This window comes from Taudactylus pleione, unplaced genomic scaffold (genome assembly GCF_031769625.1).
Source record: "Taudactylus pleione unplaced genomic scaffold, aTauple2 ptg000757l, whole genome shotgun sequence".
Classification (NCBI taxonomy): Eukaryota; Metazoa; Chordata; class Amphibia; order Anura; family Myobatrachidae; genus Taudactylus; species Taudactylus pleione.
Genome location: NW_028285159.1, coordinates 488,754 through 505,915, shown reverse-complemented (window position 1 = coordinate 505,915; position 17,162 = coordinate 488,754). Strand labels below are relative to the sequence as shown.

The 17,162-nt window shown below is 47.8% G+C and overlaps 1 protein-coding gene across 1 annotated transcript; it reads right to left on the bottom strand.

Annotated features, from left to right (window-relative positions):
• Positions 1–9,068: 9,068 nt before the first annotated feature.
• NDUFB6 (NADH:ubiquinone oxidoreductase subunit B6) lies at positions 9,069–16,697 on the bottom strand. The gene is made up of 4 exons (XM_088457333.1): positions 16,375–16,697; positions 16,053–16,145; positions 13,023–13,067; positions 9,069–9,225 (listed from the first exon to the last, which is right to left on the bottom strand). The coding sequence occupies exons 1-4, from the start codon at positions 16,552–16,554 to the stop codon at positions 9,154–9,156; spliced, it is 390 nt and encodes a 129-aa protein (XP_088313459.1). The 5' UTR covers positions 16,555–16,697; the 3' UTR covers positions 9,069–9,153.
• Positions 16,698–17,162: the final 465 nt, after the last annotated feature.

Sequence of the window (17,162 nt, the reverse complement as noted above, 5' to 3'; positions counted from 1 at the left end):
TTCCGGATTACCCGTGGAAGAAGGGAGACCGGAGGGAACAGGTATGCGAACCGGAACGTCCACCGGACGGACAGAGCATCCACCAGAGACGCCCCTTTGTCTCTTGTGCGAGACCCGTACACCGGTAACTTGTTGTTGTGCCGGGACGCCATGAGGTCGATTTCTGGAAGACCCCACCTGTCCACCAGTAGTTGAAAAACGTCCGGGTGCAGGGACCATTCCCCCGGATGAACGTCCTGGCGACTTAGAAAGTCCGCCTCCCAATTTAGCACTCCCGGGATGAAGACCGCTGATATGGCCGGAAGATTGCGCTCCGCCCAAACCAGGATCCGAGAGACCTCTACGAGAGCCGCCCGACTGCGAGTTCCTCCTTGCCTGTTTATGTAGGCCACGGTGGTAGCGTTGTCCGACTGGACCTGCACCGGGCGACCCTGGAGAAACCGCTGTGCCTGCTGGAGAGCATTGAAGACCGCACGGAGTTCCAAGATATTTATTGGAAGCTCCGCTTCTGTCGGCGTCCACCTGCCCTGGAACAAGTGTGGACCCGAAACTGCTCCCCAGCCCCGAAGACTGGCGTCCGTTGTCAACAAGGCCCAATTTGGAACCCAGAACGGACGTCCCTTGTTGAGGTGGGTCGTCTGTAACCACCACGCAAGGGACAGGCGAACCTCCTGGGTGAGCACAATCATCTGGGACTTCAGAGACTGAGGCAGCCCGTTCCACTTGGACAGGATCAGGTGCTGCAGAGGTCTGGAGTGAAACTGGGCGTATTCCACCATGTCGAACACCGACACCATGGAGCCCAGTAACCTCATCGCCGAGTGTAAGGACACCCGGCGGCTGTGCAGGCAACTGCGCACCCTTGACTGTAAAGCAGAGATCTTGTCCTCCGTCATGAAGATCCTTTGCTGTCCCGAGTCCAATAAGGCTCCAAGATGCAGAATCCTCCGAGACGGGATTAGAGTGGACTTCTGCCAGTTGATTAGCCAGCCGTGCCGTTGCAGCAGTGCAATGGTCAGGTCCAAGTGGCGTAACAGGAGCTCTGGAGATCCTGCCACCAATAACAGGTCGTCCAAATACGGCAACATGCGGACTCCCTGCAGCCGCAGAGAAGCCGCCATGACCGTCATCACCTTGGTGAAAACACGTGGTGCTGTTGCCAGGCCAAAAGGTAACGCCCGAAACTGGAAGTGGTCGCTGCGGATTGCAAACCTGAGGAACTGTTGATGGCGCAAAAGAATAGGGACATGCAGGTAAGCGTCCTGTATGTCCAATGACACCAAGTAGTCCCCAGGTTCCAGCGCCAGAATGATGGACCGTAGGGTCTCCATCCGAAACTTCGGGACCCGCAAAGACTTGTTGAGTGCTTTGAGGTTGAGAATCGGACGATATGACCCATTGGGTTTCTGTACCAAAAATAGATTTGAATAGAAACCCTGGCCCCTCTGGGAGAATGGAACAGGCACTATAACTCCAGCCTGGAGCATAGTGTGCAATACCTTCCGCAGCTCCGTAGCCTTGTTCCGGTCTGATGGGAGACCCGTGGTGAAGAAGCGAGCCGGGGGTCTGTGCCGGAAGGAGAGGGCGTATCCGTGGGAAACCACCTCCAGAACCCAAGTGTCTGTCGTAGTGGTCGACCAACACTGGGCGAACTGTAGCAGGCGGCCTCCCACCCTGGGATCCCCCAAAGGGAGGCCCGGACCGTCAGGCCGCAGGCTTGTCATCTGGCTTGGGGGCCGGACGTCTGGTACTCCATGCCTGCTTCCGGGGCTTGACCGATTTCTTAGGGCCAGCCTGTCGAGGAAACGACTGTGGTTTGGGCCTGCCCTGGGCCCTAGATGACCGAAAGGACGATGGTCCCGAACCAGAAGGAGCAGCGGCCGACGGGAGACAAGCAGATTTGGCTGCCGCCAGCGTGGCCACAATCTTATCCAGATCCGGACCGAAGAGAACTTCTCCGGTAAACGGCAACGCTTCCAGACCTTTCTTGGAATCTGCGTCCGCCTTCCAGGATCGCAGCCACAAGGTGCGACGAGCAGCTACCGCTGCTGAAGAAATTCTAGACACCAGAGTACTAATGTCTAGAGCCGCCTCGTTGATGTAGGTGGCCGAATCACGGAGATTGCCAATCAACTCCGCCTGTTCGGCCGGACAGTCGGATTCAAAAGAAGCCTCTAATGAATCCGCCCAGCGCTCCATCGCTCTGGCAACCCAGCAAATGGCCATAGCCGGCCGTGCTGCCCCCCCTGCAAGGGAATAAGCGGACTTCAGGCAGATTTCTACCTTGCGGTCCGTAGCATCCTTAAGGGAGGACATGGATGGCATCGGCAATGTGGCACTACGGACAAGACGGGTCACGTGAGAATCCACCTGTGGAGGGGATTCCCACTTAGCAAAATAATTATCCGCGAACGGATAAGCCACCGCCAGGCGTCTCTGCGGCTGGTATCTTTTGCCAGGTTGTTTCCACGCCTCCTCTAAATGGTCCACCAACTGACCCGAAAGAGGAAAGACTGTGGCATCGCCCTTCACATCTTTGAAAAAGGCATACTTAGATTTAGTCGCTGGGGGAACTTCGTCCTCAATCACCAAGGCTGTGCGGACCGCCCGAATAAGTCCAGGAATATATACTTTGGACTTAGCATCAGCGTCCTTAGTATGGAGAGGTTCCTGATCGTAAGGATCCAGAATCTCCCCATCATCAGACGTCCCTTCGTCATCCTCATAAGGAGCGGACAGAGACGCCACCGGCCTTTTATGAGGCCGCATCACAGACTCCCCTTGCAACACATCCGACAAGTGCTGTACAGAACTAGTCAGGGAGTTAACCCACGCTGGCTCCTGAGAACCCGGGAGCGGGGAAATAGGGAGACTGTGGGGTACCACCAATTGTCGTGGGAACCCCTGCATGGGTGACGACACCACAGACTGCTGGGACAAACCCATCGGAGTAAACGCGGGCTGCGGAGCTAACTGGCCCACTAAAGCTGTTAACGCCTGAGCGAAACAAGCCCAGGGCGGCTCCTGTACCGGTGCTGTAACCGTAATAGGCCGCGCCATGGACAAACACTGCCGGCAAAGGCCCTCCGCGCTACCCTCCCCCTCCGCTAACGGTACTTTGCACGTGGTACACTGTAGCCGGAGGGGAAAATCACTTTCAGACATGATGGCACCACGTATGTGACCTCTCTCACCAATTAAGTATTAAATAGGCGAGAGACCACCCTGCAGCACCGCACCGCAAGGGCTTTAGCAGAAGAACAGGGACAGTAATAAAGCTGACAGTTTAGAGAAGAAAAGTTACAGGCAGCGCTAGCACAGTCACATACAATGCAGAGAAATAACAATTCCTGCACTAACAGCGCTGATCACTCAACTACACAGACACAGGGCCTGGTAGGACACAGCGCTGCATACACAGACCTGAGCCACAGCGGAGGAGAGGTATGCGGGGGGACCCAGACCACGATGCTTCCGTCCAGCGCTTCCAGCAGCGTTCACCATGCGTTCTGGAGAAGATGGCCGCCGAGGAGCAGAGAGGAGGCTGGCCTGGGGGAGGAGCGCTGCCACAGGACCAGTCGGCAGCATGCAGAGAGGACTGTGTGCAGCGGGGGAGGCGCCGGCTGTGAGACAGGGAAGGCGCGCTCCCCTGGCATGCATTTAACCCCTGGGACGCCGCAGCGCTACCGCTCTGCTGCGGTCCGCTGTCCCAGGGGGTAGTGGAAAGCGCAGGTTGGTCGCCTGGCTCCACGCTGCAGCCAGTCCCCAGGGAGCCCCCTGCCTGGGGACTTAGGACCATGTGACCAGCGGGGACCCACCGCGGGACCCCGCTGCTTACCTTTGTCCCCCTTGGATCCGGCCATGGTCCGGAACATCTGGGGTCACCGCTAGCTGTGACCCCAGATGCTCACCAGCATCCCCGGATCGGTACCGGCGTTCTGGTACCGGCGGGGGTGTAGGGAAGACAGCATGGACGTCAGGACTGACTGTCCATGCTGTACATCCAGATGTGCAGCCACAGCTGCACTGAAGAAAGCTTCAGGGGCTCTTCTAGCCCCCCACTCTGACAGGTGCACCCGACGCCGGCCGGGCACCAAACTAAACTGAGGTGCCTTGGCTCGGGGGCGGGGTATAGGAGGGGGACCCTAGTGCATCCTGGGAGGCTGAAAAGCTTAACTCTATGGTGCCCAGCGACTGACGTCACACCTATACCCCCAAGGTATCCTGTGGATACCCTATGGACCCTGAAGTAGAAATAGGGATGAGAAAAATAGATAAATGTAACCTATACTATACTACACTACAATAGCAAATGCTGGAATAAACATATGAGATATGAGGATACAAACGTCACAGACAACCCCCAAAAAGTTGGGAGAGTAGTAGAAATTTCTTTCAGTAGAGAGGATGGCAGACTAAGCACTTTCCAAAAACATTTGTCAGTATCATAAAAATATGGTTAGCAGGAGAAAAGCAACTGAACAGAAATGATAAACCACCTCTTCATGTAATTGTCCCTGCAAGGAAACAAAGGAAATAGATACATGGTGGGGGTAAAATAAATTGCCACATGAACAATAACCCATTGTCATATTGGTGAAGCTGACCAAAAACTGTAAAGAACAGAATGAGATTTACATGTGTCGATTAGTGGCCATCGAGGCGACCAGGATGGAGCCTGCACTGAGAGGGTCTCCAAAATATATTGTGCAGCGTGTACCAATTAGGGAGCATGCACCAAAGTGTCCAATTGTCCAGCAGGAAAGACACAGTCCAACTCAATGTTAGGACACAAATCGCCCTGACCTCACACAGGAGGAGTAACCCCTTCCAATTGCTGGGGACACAAAGCAGGAGGCCTAGGCATCACAGCTGGTGGAGAGGTTGCGATCATAAATGTATCTGTGGTCTGGGATGGAGGATCATTAGAACGGGGCCCCAACGAGACAGCAAGTGATTGGCACGGTCATCCAGGTATGGTAATAGTAAATCGCTCAGTTCCTTTGTCAAGCGAGTAACAAATTCAGTAGTCATATTTAGTGAAATAGGGGTTGCCATTTGTGACTGGAAAGAGAAGTATGAGAGGCACCACAGTCCAGGCCAACAGCAAGCTGAGACAGCAGCAGGAAAGTCCAGTATCACGGGTGTAGCATAACATCGTAACTGCGGGCAGCAGAATTTCTGTCATCAATGAAGCCCCTGTAGCATGTAATCCTTAGGGATGAGAGTAGCACAGTTTGAGGCTTGCAGGCACCCCCCCGATAGTTGCACCTAAAAATGGCTGTGGCTGGTCATAGATGCCTGAAACTTTGCAATGTGAAAAGAGCTGCTCCAAACCGAGAACCAGGACAAAAGCTGCAGCAAGGTCTAAAGGTGTATGCAGGCAGCTGTGAAGAAGGGGTCCTGGATTAAAGCTGATATTTAAAAACAGTTCTTTGCAGCTGGGTCCAGAAACCATGTAAAGTGCTCGCCCTCCAGCCAGCCCTCCAGAAGTCAGACATTTATTTTTCAGTGACTTTAAGGTATTCATTTTAATTAGTGCAATTCAAATCTAGCATCTTACAAACCCACTTAGAAGAACAACAGGGGTGGTTTTTTTTTTTGCTAGTTTTATGATGGTGACAAAGTACATAAGTTTAATAACTTAAAAAGCAAAAAAAAAAAAAATTCCAACATTGTATGTTGCTTACATAACTGTACACATCACTGAGCTGCAATAATAGCTACACTTATAGGCACAAGTGCATCATGCAGGACATGGAAGAGCAGGAAATGGTTATTTTTATATAGGTGAATTACATAGCAATACCGGCATATTAGGAGTAGTAGTGAGAAGGAAGTGATTAAAAGCGCTATTCTGAACAATCTGAGGAGGGAGGAAGCAGCCCAATGCGGGTTGTAGTCCAACCCCAACCCCTGGACTTGATTGCTTTCCTTCTCCTTATGACAAAAAATGGGTTGGCCAGGGGGGTCCCGTGCCCTGTATTTGTTCCATAGGAGTGTTAGGGACCTGCCTGATAGAGGTCACCTGAACGCGGTAGGTAGGCCCATAATTATGGCCATTATTATGCTAAGAAAAGAACCTCTTGGATGCAATTTAGCAGTATTATTATTAGGTCAGCATAGTTACAGTGTGTACTTGCATCTGTTTTTTTTTGCTTTTAAAAAATCAAGTCGGTCAGGGAACTGGGGGTGGGTCCATATAAAGTAACAGTGAGTAGACTATAGTGGCTGGTATGGACTCAAGACAAGTTACTAAGTAGCCTCCGTAAAAGAAAACTAGCCTTCCAGCACACACCTCTTTCCCGCACATACACCCTGGTGACCCTGCGCCCCAATTGGGGGGGGGATGTTGCACTTCCCTAGATTCTGCCCTGGAGCAACTTGAATGAATGGAGTGCCTTCACTTTTTACTTTCTTTAGTACCCTTACCATTGCCTGCAGAGGATATAAGTAAATAGGACTAAAGTCCCACAGTTCTGACTAGGCAACTACCAAATGCCCTCTGACCAATTGTCAGAGAACTTTTGTTTCCTGTAGATCGCAATCATACAGATAGTTGGTAGACATCAACTTTCCACTACCTGAAGATAGACCTCTGGGTAAAGGGACCATTCATGAATTAATTTGCTTCCAAGTGGTCTATGCCCTGAAGGAAAACCAACATAATTTCCGGAACATTTTGCTCCATCACATAATCATGTGGTTCTCTAGGCAGGAGGACTTTTGGTTCACACTGAAACCTCTGGAGTCACAGTATGTAATTTAAACATCCAGGAAGGAATTAGCACTATCCTTAATTTGACATATTTTATTTTTTTCTATATAGTCGGTGCAATTCTCTCAAGGTCGGGAGTATGATTTTGTACCTTTATAGAAGTCAACTACACTAGCAACTGAATCCTAGTAATTCTTTACAATTGAAAGTACAGTACGTCTTTAATACGGGCCATCTTAATTATGAACTATCTAAATATTAGGACCGTGTGTACTAAGAATTGTGTCACTTTTTTTTCAGTCCATATTGCAACTAGAAAAGTTGCTCTTGACATATTTAACACCACTGTGTACAATGGACGAGAAGCAAATGTATTGTCTGTCTGTGCGCAGGCACTGACTTCAGTTCGGGCTTGCGTACATCCAATACAGAGTCACTCAGGACAGCGAAGTCAGAGCGCAGGCAGCTGACTGTAGGTACTGCTGTGCAGAGATGACTGAGAGGGAGACAGAAGGAGGAGTTGCCGACCCAGCGGGGAGGGAATGAAAAGATCAGTGGAAGTAACACATAAGTTCTGACGGCAAAGGGCTTTTCACTCACATTACGGAATCTGAAGCTGTCATAACTTTACCCAGAAAAGGTAATAATATTTTCACTTAGCATGACATGCTATACATGTGTATGGGGAGAGATAGGGAATTAGAATGCAATAAACTAGGAGCTGGCCATTACAGCAACAGTTTCTTGTGAGATATTTAGCAGTGTTCCCTTAGTACATAGCAAGAATATGTAAAGTGGTATAAAATATTTTGAAAAAAACCCGTTTTCATGCGTTTAATCAGCAATTTTTACTTGATAAATAGGCCCCTTAGTGTTTTTCATATGAGCAAAATTCGAGACACACAAAATCATGCAGCTTTAGTTTGGAAATGCCTCAAGCTGTCCAGCTCTTCTTAGAAGATGGTATATATTGTACCTCCAGCAAATGCTGCTGTCTTTATATACAGGTTATATGTGCACTTTGTATATAAAAATCACATGAATTTGTTATAGCTATAGTAGGTGCAGAGAGTGCGGCTGCTATGGGGCCCAGCCCTGTCCCTGCACTGCCATCTAATGGGCCCTGGCTTTTCTATCCTCACCAGACTGCTTCTGCAGGACATCTGGGCCCAGAGCTGATATAAGATACAACCATCTCTAGCTGCTGCCTGCATTGTGATGTCACAATGCAGGTCACAGCCCTATATAAAGAATGCACAGCTACTGGCAGCCATTTTGTCCTACACTGACACTGAGTAACTCCCGATTTATTTAAGCGACTTTGGATAACGACTACTGATATGGACTTTGGATTACATCTTCCAATAAGGTCCTGAACAGCAACATCTTCTGAAAAAGAATCTGAATAACATCTTCAGGTAAAGACTATAATACAAATGTTGGTCCGTCACCCTTACTCCTTCAGACACCTCCCTCCATTTTATCTGCAGTTTTTAATTTAGAAACAATTAATAAAGCAAATCATTCATCTGCTATGATGCTGTATGACTTAAGATGGACACTTGTCCAACCTTCGGAGAATCCACCTCCAGACCAGACTATTAACACAATCCTACTGGATATCTGCACGTAGATTCAACAAACAAAATATGCTTCCACACCTATTTCATTTTGCAGAAGATCTGACAGTCGGGGGTATATTTACTAAAGTGCGTGATTTTAGAAGTGGAGTTGTTGCCCATAGCAACCAATCAGATTCTAGCAATTATCTTCTAGAAGGTGCTAGACAAATGTTAAGTAGAATCTAATTGGTTGCTACGGGCAACAACCCCACTTCTAAAAACCCGCATTTTAGTAAATATACCCCTAGGTGTAGAGAATGGGGCTGCAACAGGGCCCAGGCCGCCTCTGAGTGCTGCTGCAGTTTATCTGTTGTCACTGATCCAGCTAGCTTCGCCTAGCACCACTAACTGACTTATTAGTAAATCAACCTTCTTATATATCACGCTATATCATAAACATTTAGGATTAGAGAGACTATATACGTTTTTCGTTTATAATACTTACTATATCCTAATCACCATTCATTTAATTCTGCATGTCAGCTAAGTAGGCAGAAAACATAATTTACAATCAAAATGGATAAACTGTAAAATAATTTCCCCAGAAGGGGGGGATGTGAAGGGGGCCTGTGGAAATTTTGCTATGGTGCCCCCATAGGTCTTGTTAAGCGCCTGGGCATAAGCATTGTTGTAGTGAATTTTGTAATTGACCATTAAAAGGTGCTTATGTCACTATATTGCTTCAGTACTTTTAAAAGATTAATAATAATAATAAAAAAAAAATGGTGTCTTCTTTAAATGTTTTATTTTATGATTATATTAGACATCTCACATTTTAAAAATCAATAACAGCGCAATTGCCGCAAATGTTGTTCAGTGGTGATGCTCATTGCTTGGCTCCTCAAATGGTGGAATAACTTCTCCAGTCTCTAGAATGACGTCACCCTAAAGTGAAAAACAAAAGGGGTGTTACGGGATAAACAATGTGATAATAAGGTAGCTCATGTCTCTCACTCGAGAGATCCTAAAGCTGGGTACACACCATATAGCGTTCCCGCTAGGCTGTTTTAGTGGGGCGCTGTCCCCTGCCCCATTCTGAAACGCTAAAATGCGCCTGCCCTTATGGTGGCGCACCACTGAAACAGCCAGATGCGGTCCCCACCCGTAGGCCACACTGTTTAGCAGGTGGGAAAAGTTACGGTGAAACAGTCACCATTGGGTGAATAGATGCCATGCACATGTGTACAGCATCTTTTCACTCTGCAGGGAGAGCTTTGGGGTTGCCCAGCTTCTCAGTGAGTGCTGGGCACACCCCCTGTATTGACAAAAAGGGGATGCATCTTAAAGGCACGCCCTCTCTTCAGGTACGTACGCTGGTGCGATTTTTCACACCAGGCACACTGCCACCCTCCCGTCCTAGTGTGAACACTACCATACGATATATTGTACAATATATCGTCCTGATGCGGATCGGAATAATATATCGTATAATGTGTATGTCCGATCAGTCGTTTCCAACCGACGTTCATTGAATCGTGAATTAAAATAGGCCCACAGGAGACTGACAGCATTGACAGGAAAAACTTTTTTCTCTCCTGTCACGGCTGCCGGTGGCCGTCCTCCTAGGCCCTGTCTATACAAACCCTACCACCAGATGACCCTCACTTGCCCAACAAAACATCTCCAGTCTCTTGTCAGGTCACAGCTGGGCATTGTGAATGGTTACACAGTGTGAGTGAAGACATCACATAAGTACCGCTCAGTGGCGGTACCTACGTGCAACGATTTTTCTTTCACGGTCAGTTCCATACTAAAATTGAATCGATCAGTGGTAGCCCCGGCGGCCGGGCAGACCCTGGCAATTACTGACTGCTCAACATTAACAGCCCCTGAGGCTCCTCCCTCCACTTCTTCATCTTCGTTTCCACCTGCCACAGGCCCTTGATGTGTGCACTGTGCACAGCGGCAGCAGCCAGCCTAAAGTTGATCTCTCCTATCCCCACTGTGATGCGACATGGTTACCACAGGACTCTTCAACTCCCTCAAACCATTGTGAGCCGCGCCAGCCCCTCAGCCCAAGTTAGCTGCCGGATGAAGCCTGTTTAGAGGGAAGCAGCATTTGGCATATACTTATGTGCTATTGCAAGCAGAAGCTAAATGGATTCATATCTTACAAACTGTTCACCCACTGGGCCTGAATGAAATTCTACCTCTTACGTGCTTCTTGTAATTTCTGTCGTTGGACGTTTTTCCTCCATGGTTCCTTTTTGCATCTTTTTTTGAGTGGGCATTAAAAATATTTTTTCCATAGCTGTCACCTAGTTGGTTTATAACATCAGTGTACACCCATAGCATTCCCGCTAGGCTGTTTTAGCGGGGCGCGGTGCCCTGCCCTCCTTCTGGAGGGCAAAAAGCACCCTGCTCTCCAGAAGGAGGGCAAAAAGCGCCCTGCCCTCACAGCCTGCGGGTGCCATCTTCACCCACGGGATGCAGTGTCCCGCGGGTGGAGAAATGTGCGGTGACCCCGTCAAAGCCGGAGAATAGAAGCCGGGCGCATGCGACTGGCATCTATTCTCCCTGTCTGCAGCGCTTGGGGGCTGACCGGCGTGTCCGTAAGTGCCGGGCACGCCCCCAAGTATGACGAAAAAGGGGATGAGTCTTATAGACACGCCCCCTTTTCGGACACGCGCGCACAAAGTTGCCCTCTCTAGCTCCGGCGCCCTGCCTGCCGCCGGAGCAAAAGTGAACACTACACCTATATAGAATATAGCATGATTACAGCAAGCTGGACAACCAGTGTATTACACCTCCAGGTTAGTTCACAACGCTTGTAACCAGGCATTGTTATTGTATAGCCGCATACTTTGCTCATTTTGCATTTACATCCTTTTTAACTATTCTATTGAACAGGTGAAATTTTCCTTATTTCCCCAGTAGTTTGTTACATTCAGTTAGTTCATGATCAGTACCATACATTTTGGAGTGTCCAGCACCCAGACCAATTTTACATGGTTTTACTCGATTGTGCATATATAACATTTATCTCTATCGCAAACAATGTGGTTGATGTGTATGCACCTCTACTGAGTAGCCGCTGTAATGTTCTATAAGGTTATCTCTTGCTGCTGCTCTTTATGTAGGATTATGCCTCCGTTTTTATACAGTTTTTTTATCACCATGGTAACAGTATGCACAGCTCTAACCAAACCTTCCTGCTGGATCCCGGGTGTCGTCGCTTACTGATGACATCACCAGTACTCCAGTGTTTGCGGCAAGGCCAGGAACTTAACTCTCACTGGGTGGATACAAATATTTACGTCTCTTTTTGTTCATTTTACTGCATGTTTTGATAAAAGAGCCAACGCTCTGAAACGTTGACTATGGCCCTGATTCAGAGCCGGAATCAGGGCCCACCTCCATTAATATGGAGCGTCCTCCTGGACGCTCGTATAGCTGTGGGTCACCACCCACAGCATATACGAGCGTGCAGGATGATGTTCGCGATGGTCTTGACCATCGCGACCATCGAAACTGCGAGCAAAAGCCTGCGGTTGAGTTTTTCAACCGCAAGGCCAGGAGTGATTTTGGCTCTATCAGAGCCAAAATCACTCCCACTGACATCACTAGTGATGTCAGTGGGGCCGGCTTCAGACGGTAGGCGTTCCTTTGGGAACGCCTCCGTATGGCAGGCACGCCCCCGGCACGCCCACCAAAGGGGGCGTGCTGTCAGTCAACATCGACAGCACGCCCCCTTTGATGAGACACTCCGAGCGAAGGAAAGTCCTTCGCTCGTCGCGTCTCGCGCATGCGCACGACGGAGCTCCCTCCGTCGTGCGCATGCGCAGTGGAGACCATCGACCCACTTGCGAGCGGACAGCCGCTCGCGAGTGGGTCTGAATGAGGGCCTATATTTTCTGGCTGTGCCTGTTATTTATTAGAAGTACTGTTGAGACCCTGAGTGCCATCCTTTCACTATATACTACATATATGTGTATATTTATTTATACATGACCAGTTATAGCTTCTCAAATTACAAAACAAGCATGCCTCTGCAAATATATGCAACACACTATGCTGTGTGTGTGCAAACACGCTAGGCTGTGTATGCAGCACGGGTCATACCCCCCATCACTAGACACACCCTTCTTAAATGTCAGCTTCAGGCCCACGTAGACCTTAATCTGGCACTGGGCACACGCAATGTATCATTATTTTGCTCGCCACGTCGCTGGGACAAACCACTGTAAAGTGTGTACTCTGCATAGGTCAGTTACCTCACGTATCAAGCCCACAGTCAAAAAAACCCAAAGGAAGCTATTTCATTTTTACACAGGAATTTATACGAGGCGGCCACTATTTTGCGTGAGAATGCATGGGATTAGCCACGTTAAGCAGCTTCTCCCATGCTAGGGCACGCCCGACACTTGTGACCAGCCCCGTAACCCAACTTAAAGCACATTTCTGTTTGCACCTCAGGAGAGTGTGAGTAGAAATCTGCAGTAAATGAGTCACAGGCACTAATTTAATGGCTCCTGGGCAACAAGCTAAATTCCTGCGTAACAATTGAATCGCCCCCAAAGATTTTGTTAATGGGCAATCTCTAGATAACAATTCTTCATTATTATAACTTTTTTTAGTGGAACAGTCATATTTTCACAACTGTATATTTATACGTCTTATGGAACTAGACAAATTAAAATATTTGAGTCATAACAACCTGTAGTTATTCTTATCATACTTACTGGGTACAGACTAAGTTTTTGATATACAATGGCATAGGGAGTTGTCTGAAATAAAACAAAATACTTCATTATTTCAATACACTTCAACCACACACAAATCATATTTTCTCATTGATTTACTGCATTCTTCTTACATAGCCAATTGGGGTGGAAAACATAAGTATCGCGAGTGCATCGGCACACGTGTACACCCAATATATCTGAATAACGTTGTTCATAGACATATCAGGTCTGCCCTACAGCACAGCCAATGTTTTATGAAGATATATCAGTACATCCGCATGTACAGTATGTACGGGTGACCCAATGCCCACCCGTACACTGGCCGCAGGGACCACAGACACATCATAACTGGAGGGGCAAACTTAAAAGCCCGTCCAGTTGTGATGTCCGGCCAAACATAGTGAGTGGCCTATTAGTAAGTGTGTATAGCTTACCAAATCGCCTTACCCAGCTTTATACAGCAATTTATTTATTACCAGTTATTTATATAGCGTACACATATTCCGCAGCGCTTTACAGAGGCCATTCACATCAGTCCCTATGAATGGAATTTACAATCTATATTCCTAACCACGTGCTCAGACACAGACACACTAGGGTTAATTTTTTGGGGGGGCCAATTAATCTACCAGTATATATTTGGAGTGTGGGAGGAAACCCACGCAAGCACAGGGAGAATATACAAACTCCACACAGTTGGGGCAGTAGTGGGAATTGAACCCACAATCTCAGTGCTGTGAGGCAGTAATGCTAACCATTACACCGTCTGTGCTGCCCTGTTTTCTATCACTCTGCTGCATGCATGTTGTTGCTAAAGACATCCAATCATCTAGATTTCTGATGGGTGTGGCCACAAACAAACTACCATACAGGGTTAATGAACTTGAATGAGAACCTCAGACACTTAAGTGTAGCCAGTTTGAAAGCAATTTACTAGAGGCCGTGGTCCACCTCAACTTCTACAAACTTTTGTGACTCAAACATAGATACTGGACCACACACAACAATCATAAACCATGGGTAACTTTACTTTGGCTGTCTTCCAATCCACTGCCGACACAGTTAATAAAATTACCGATCAGCCACTGTTTACCCCTGTGCAATCCTCAATTAACCCTTTCTAGTGGAACGTTCAAATCTTCACCTATGCCACCAATGGCGTCCTACATTATGATATGTTTGGGGTACATGAGAAAAGCTTATAAGTATCGGAGAGGTCCATACAGGAGGATGTGTGAGAAAAAGCCTTGATTCCGATTTTAAGCCTTCATTTAATGTTTTGAGAGATTAGAGCCAATGATTTATTATAATCCCTACACTATGGCCTGTTTTTCTTTTGAACATTCTGAGGTACCTCCTGTTGTGGATCGAATTGTACAGAAGACTCAGAGGGAAGAAAAAGATTGTTTGATGAACACCTATAACACTTCTTTTTTTATATGCACATAACAGTGTTATTGTAAAGTTATTAATCTCACATTTAATGCACTGTGTAGCCCCTTGTTCTTTCTAAAAAATATAAATTAAAATTTTATAGGCTGATTCATAGTTGAATGCAAGTCTGATTTGCTATGGAATCCTGCAATCTTTAGCACTGCATGTGCTCCATAGCTAAATGCACAATTCTACAGGTGATTCAGAGTTGTACGCATCTTAGTCACATCTCCATTTGTGGCTGTATGGGTGGTAAAGGGACGCACACACTTAGGCTAAATTGGGTAATGACATGCAGTGGTCATGTAAGGCAGAATTGTGGGCCATACAGAGTTGTGCTAGGTATAGGGTTGGTGCAAATGTGCATTAATAACGATGGGGTTGGGTAGGGATGCCGGTGCTCAGGATCCTGGCAGTCAGAATCATAACGCCGGCATCCCGACTGGTTTACAATCCCGACACAACCATGTAAGTATCTCTCCCTAGTGCCTAACCCCAATACTTACAGTCAGCATTCCGGCGCCGGCATTCTGAGCGCAGAATCCCGACATCCGGGATCCTACTAGATCCCTAATGATGGTGACTATTTGAAAAAGTAGATTCAGAGGAGGTGTTGCCACACAAATGACTCACAGGCATTTGGTTCCATGCACACAGTGCAAGTGTAATGGTGGGTACACACTGGGCGATATTACTGAGCGACTGCACGATTACGACATCGTAATCGTGCAATCGCTCAGTAATCGTGCACCCTTATGTCGGAAACGACCAGCGATGCGCACTCCCGCTGGTCATTTCCGACATTGTCCATCGCCTGAACATGCAGCACAATCTGACGATTTCGACAGATTGGCATGTTCAGGAATGATGGACAGTGCCTGCACTGAACGACTGATTGTTCAGTGCAGACACTACAGGAGATCAGGAACGACGGTACACTTACGATGTCGTAATCGTACTGTCTTTCCTGATCGCCTAGTGTGTACGCACCTTAAAGGTGCGTATCCACTAAGCGAGATTTGCAGGCGATTGAACGATAACGACGTCGTTATTGTTCAATTGCATGCAAATCGTGCACATTTATGTCGGAAACGACCAGCGATGCGAGCGCTGGTCGTTTCCGACATCTATCATCGCCAGTACATGCTGGACAACCTGACGATCACGTCAGGTTCAGAATGTACAGGGATGATGGATGTGCCTACACTTAACGTTCACAGACGGAGAAACGACAGCACGATTACAATGTCGTAATCATGCTCTCGCTTCTCCATCTATTAGTGGATACGCACCTTAAGTGCAGCTGACTTGCATGCCACCCAAACTGGAAACGGAATATTGAGCCAATTTGATTCAATGACAATACAGCTTTTGCACTTGGGTTGTGTACTGCTGGCTTTGGGGAGTATGTTTTTTGGGATGCTGTCTGCTTGATTAACTTGCAAGTGGTTAGTGTCATTTCTATGTTTTAAATATCTGAAAACATTTGAGATCATATTTATGCAGAAATTCCCTTCTAGCACCATTATAGATAATACTGCAACAGGAATAAAAAAGGTGTTTTTTTTTTTGAAAGGCAAAGCAAGATATTACCTGCAAATGGTATTTAACAACATAATGAATAATCCAGACTGGTATTAGAATTTTCGTTACGGCCGAAACACCAAGATTATATGTTCTGAAGGTCTGTAGATTAAAAAAAATAACTTTGAAATAATGCATAACTAATTTATATTATGCATGGTACCTATGCCATTGTATTATTTTATGACTCTACACATATGATCATCACTGAACCTCGCTAAGACATTATCCCTGCATGCTTAGCTAGCATCAGCGTATGCTCACCTACATACCCTCTGTACATTACCCAGGGTAAAGACCTCCCTCCCTGACCCTGTTCCCAGTCACCCACGTAATTCCTCCACAGGCTGTTCTTCTGCAGGAAGTTGCCCCAGAACCTCTGCATGACACCTTGCTTGGTGGGGGGCATGACGGGCTCCCGAGGGCTCAGCTCTTGATCCTTCAGCCATTTTCTCCGGAGAACTCTCAGCTGCTGCTGTCGGAGCTTCTCATCAGCCGGGGTCACCGACATGTCTGCGCCCCACTGCCCAAATCCTGTGCCCTCACTGTCTGTGACTCCTCCGTGCCTTCCACAGCTTGCAGAGGGCACTCAGCGGCTTCAGCGCACACTGATGACATCACGCAAAACACGGACACACCAGCTCTGTGGCTCCCTCTGCTGTTTGCTTGCTGCCATTTATTACACAGGTTACCCTGCCGAAAGCAGCAGAAGTAGAAACATTGTATATCGCAGTGAGATGTAAGGTTGGACACACAGGGGCCCATTTATCATTGAAGTATCACCGAATGTATCAAGGAGGGACCGCAGAAGCTCCAGTCCCACTGGCAGCCGCTTCCCCCATAGGTTTCTATGGGGGATGTGACGCTGCCAAATGTACCAATATCGATATTGGCCCCAGCAGCCAACGCCATCTGAAGATAGCGTTAGCCACTGTAGCCTATGGGTACTTACTGCATATCAGCCGGCGGAGGGATCTCCCAGAACCCTCCACTCATGTGCAGTCCCAAGTGCACTCCGGCCACATCGCAGGGATGGGCTGTGACGGAGCCCGTCTCCCTGCATGTGCCAGGTAATACATCCGGCCGTTATGATCGCATTTTGCAATGCGATAATGGACG

Excerpts from the sequence above, each read along its gene's own strand:
- NDUFB6 (XM_088457333.1), bottom strand. The coding sequence starts at position 16,554 with ATGTCGGTGACCCCGGCTGATGAGAAGCTCCGACAGCAGCAGCTGAGA. Across the intron at positions 16,146-16,374 it reads ACAGCCTGTGGAGGAATTAC|ACCTTCAGAACATATAATCT; the intron begins GTGGGTGACTGG and ends TTTAATCTACAG. Across the intron at positions 13,068-16,052 it reads TTGTTAAATACCATTTGCAG|ACAACTCCCTATGCCATTGT; the intron begins GTAATATCTTGC and ends GTTTTATTTCAG.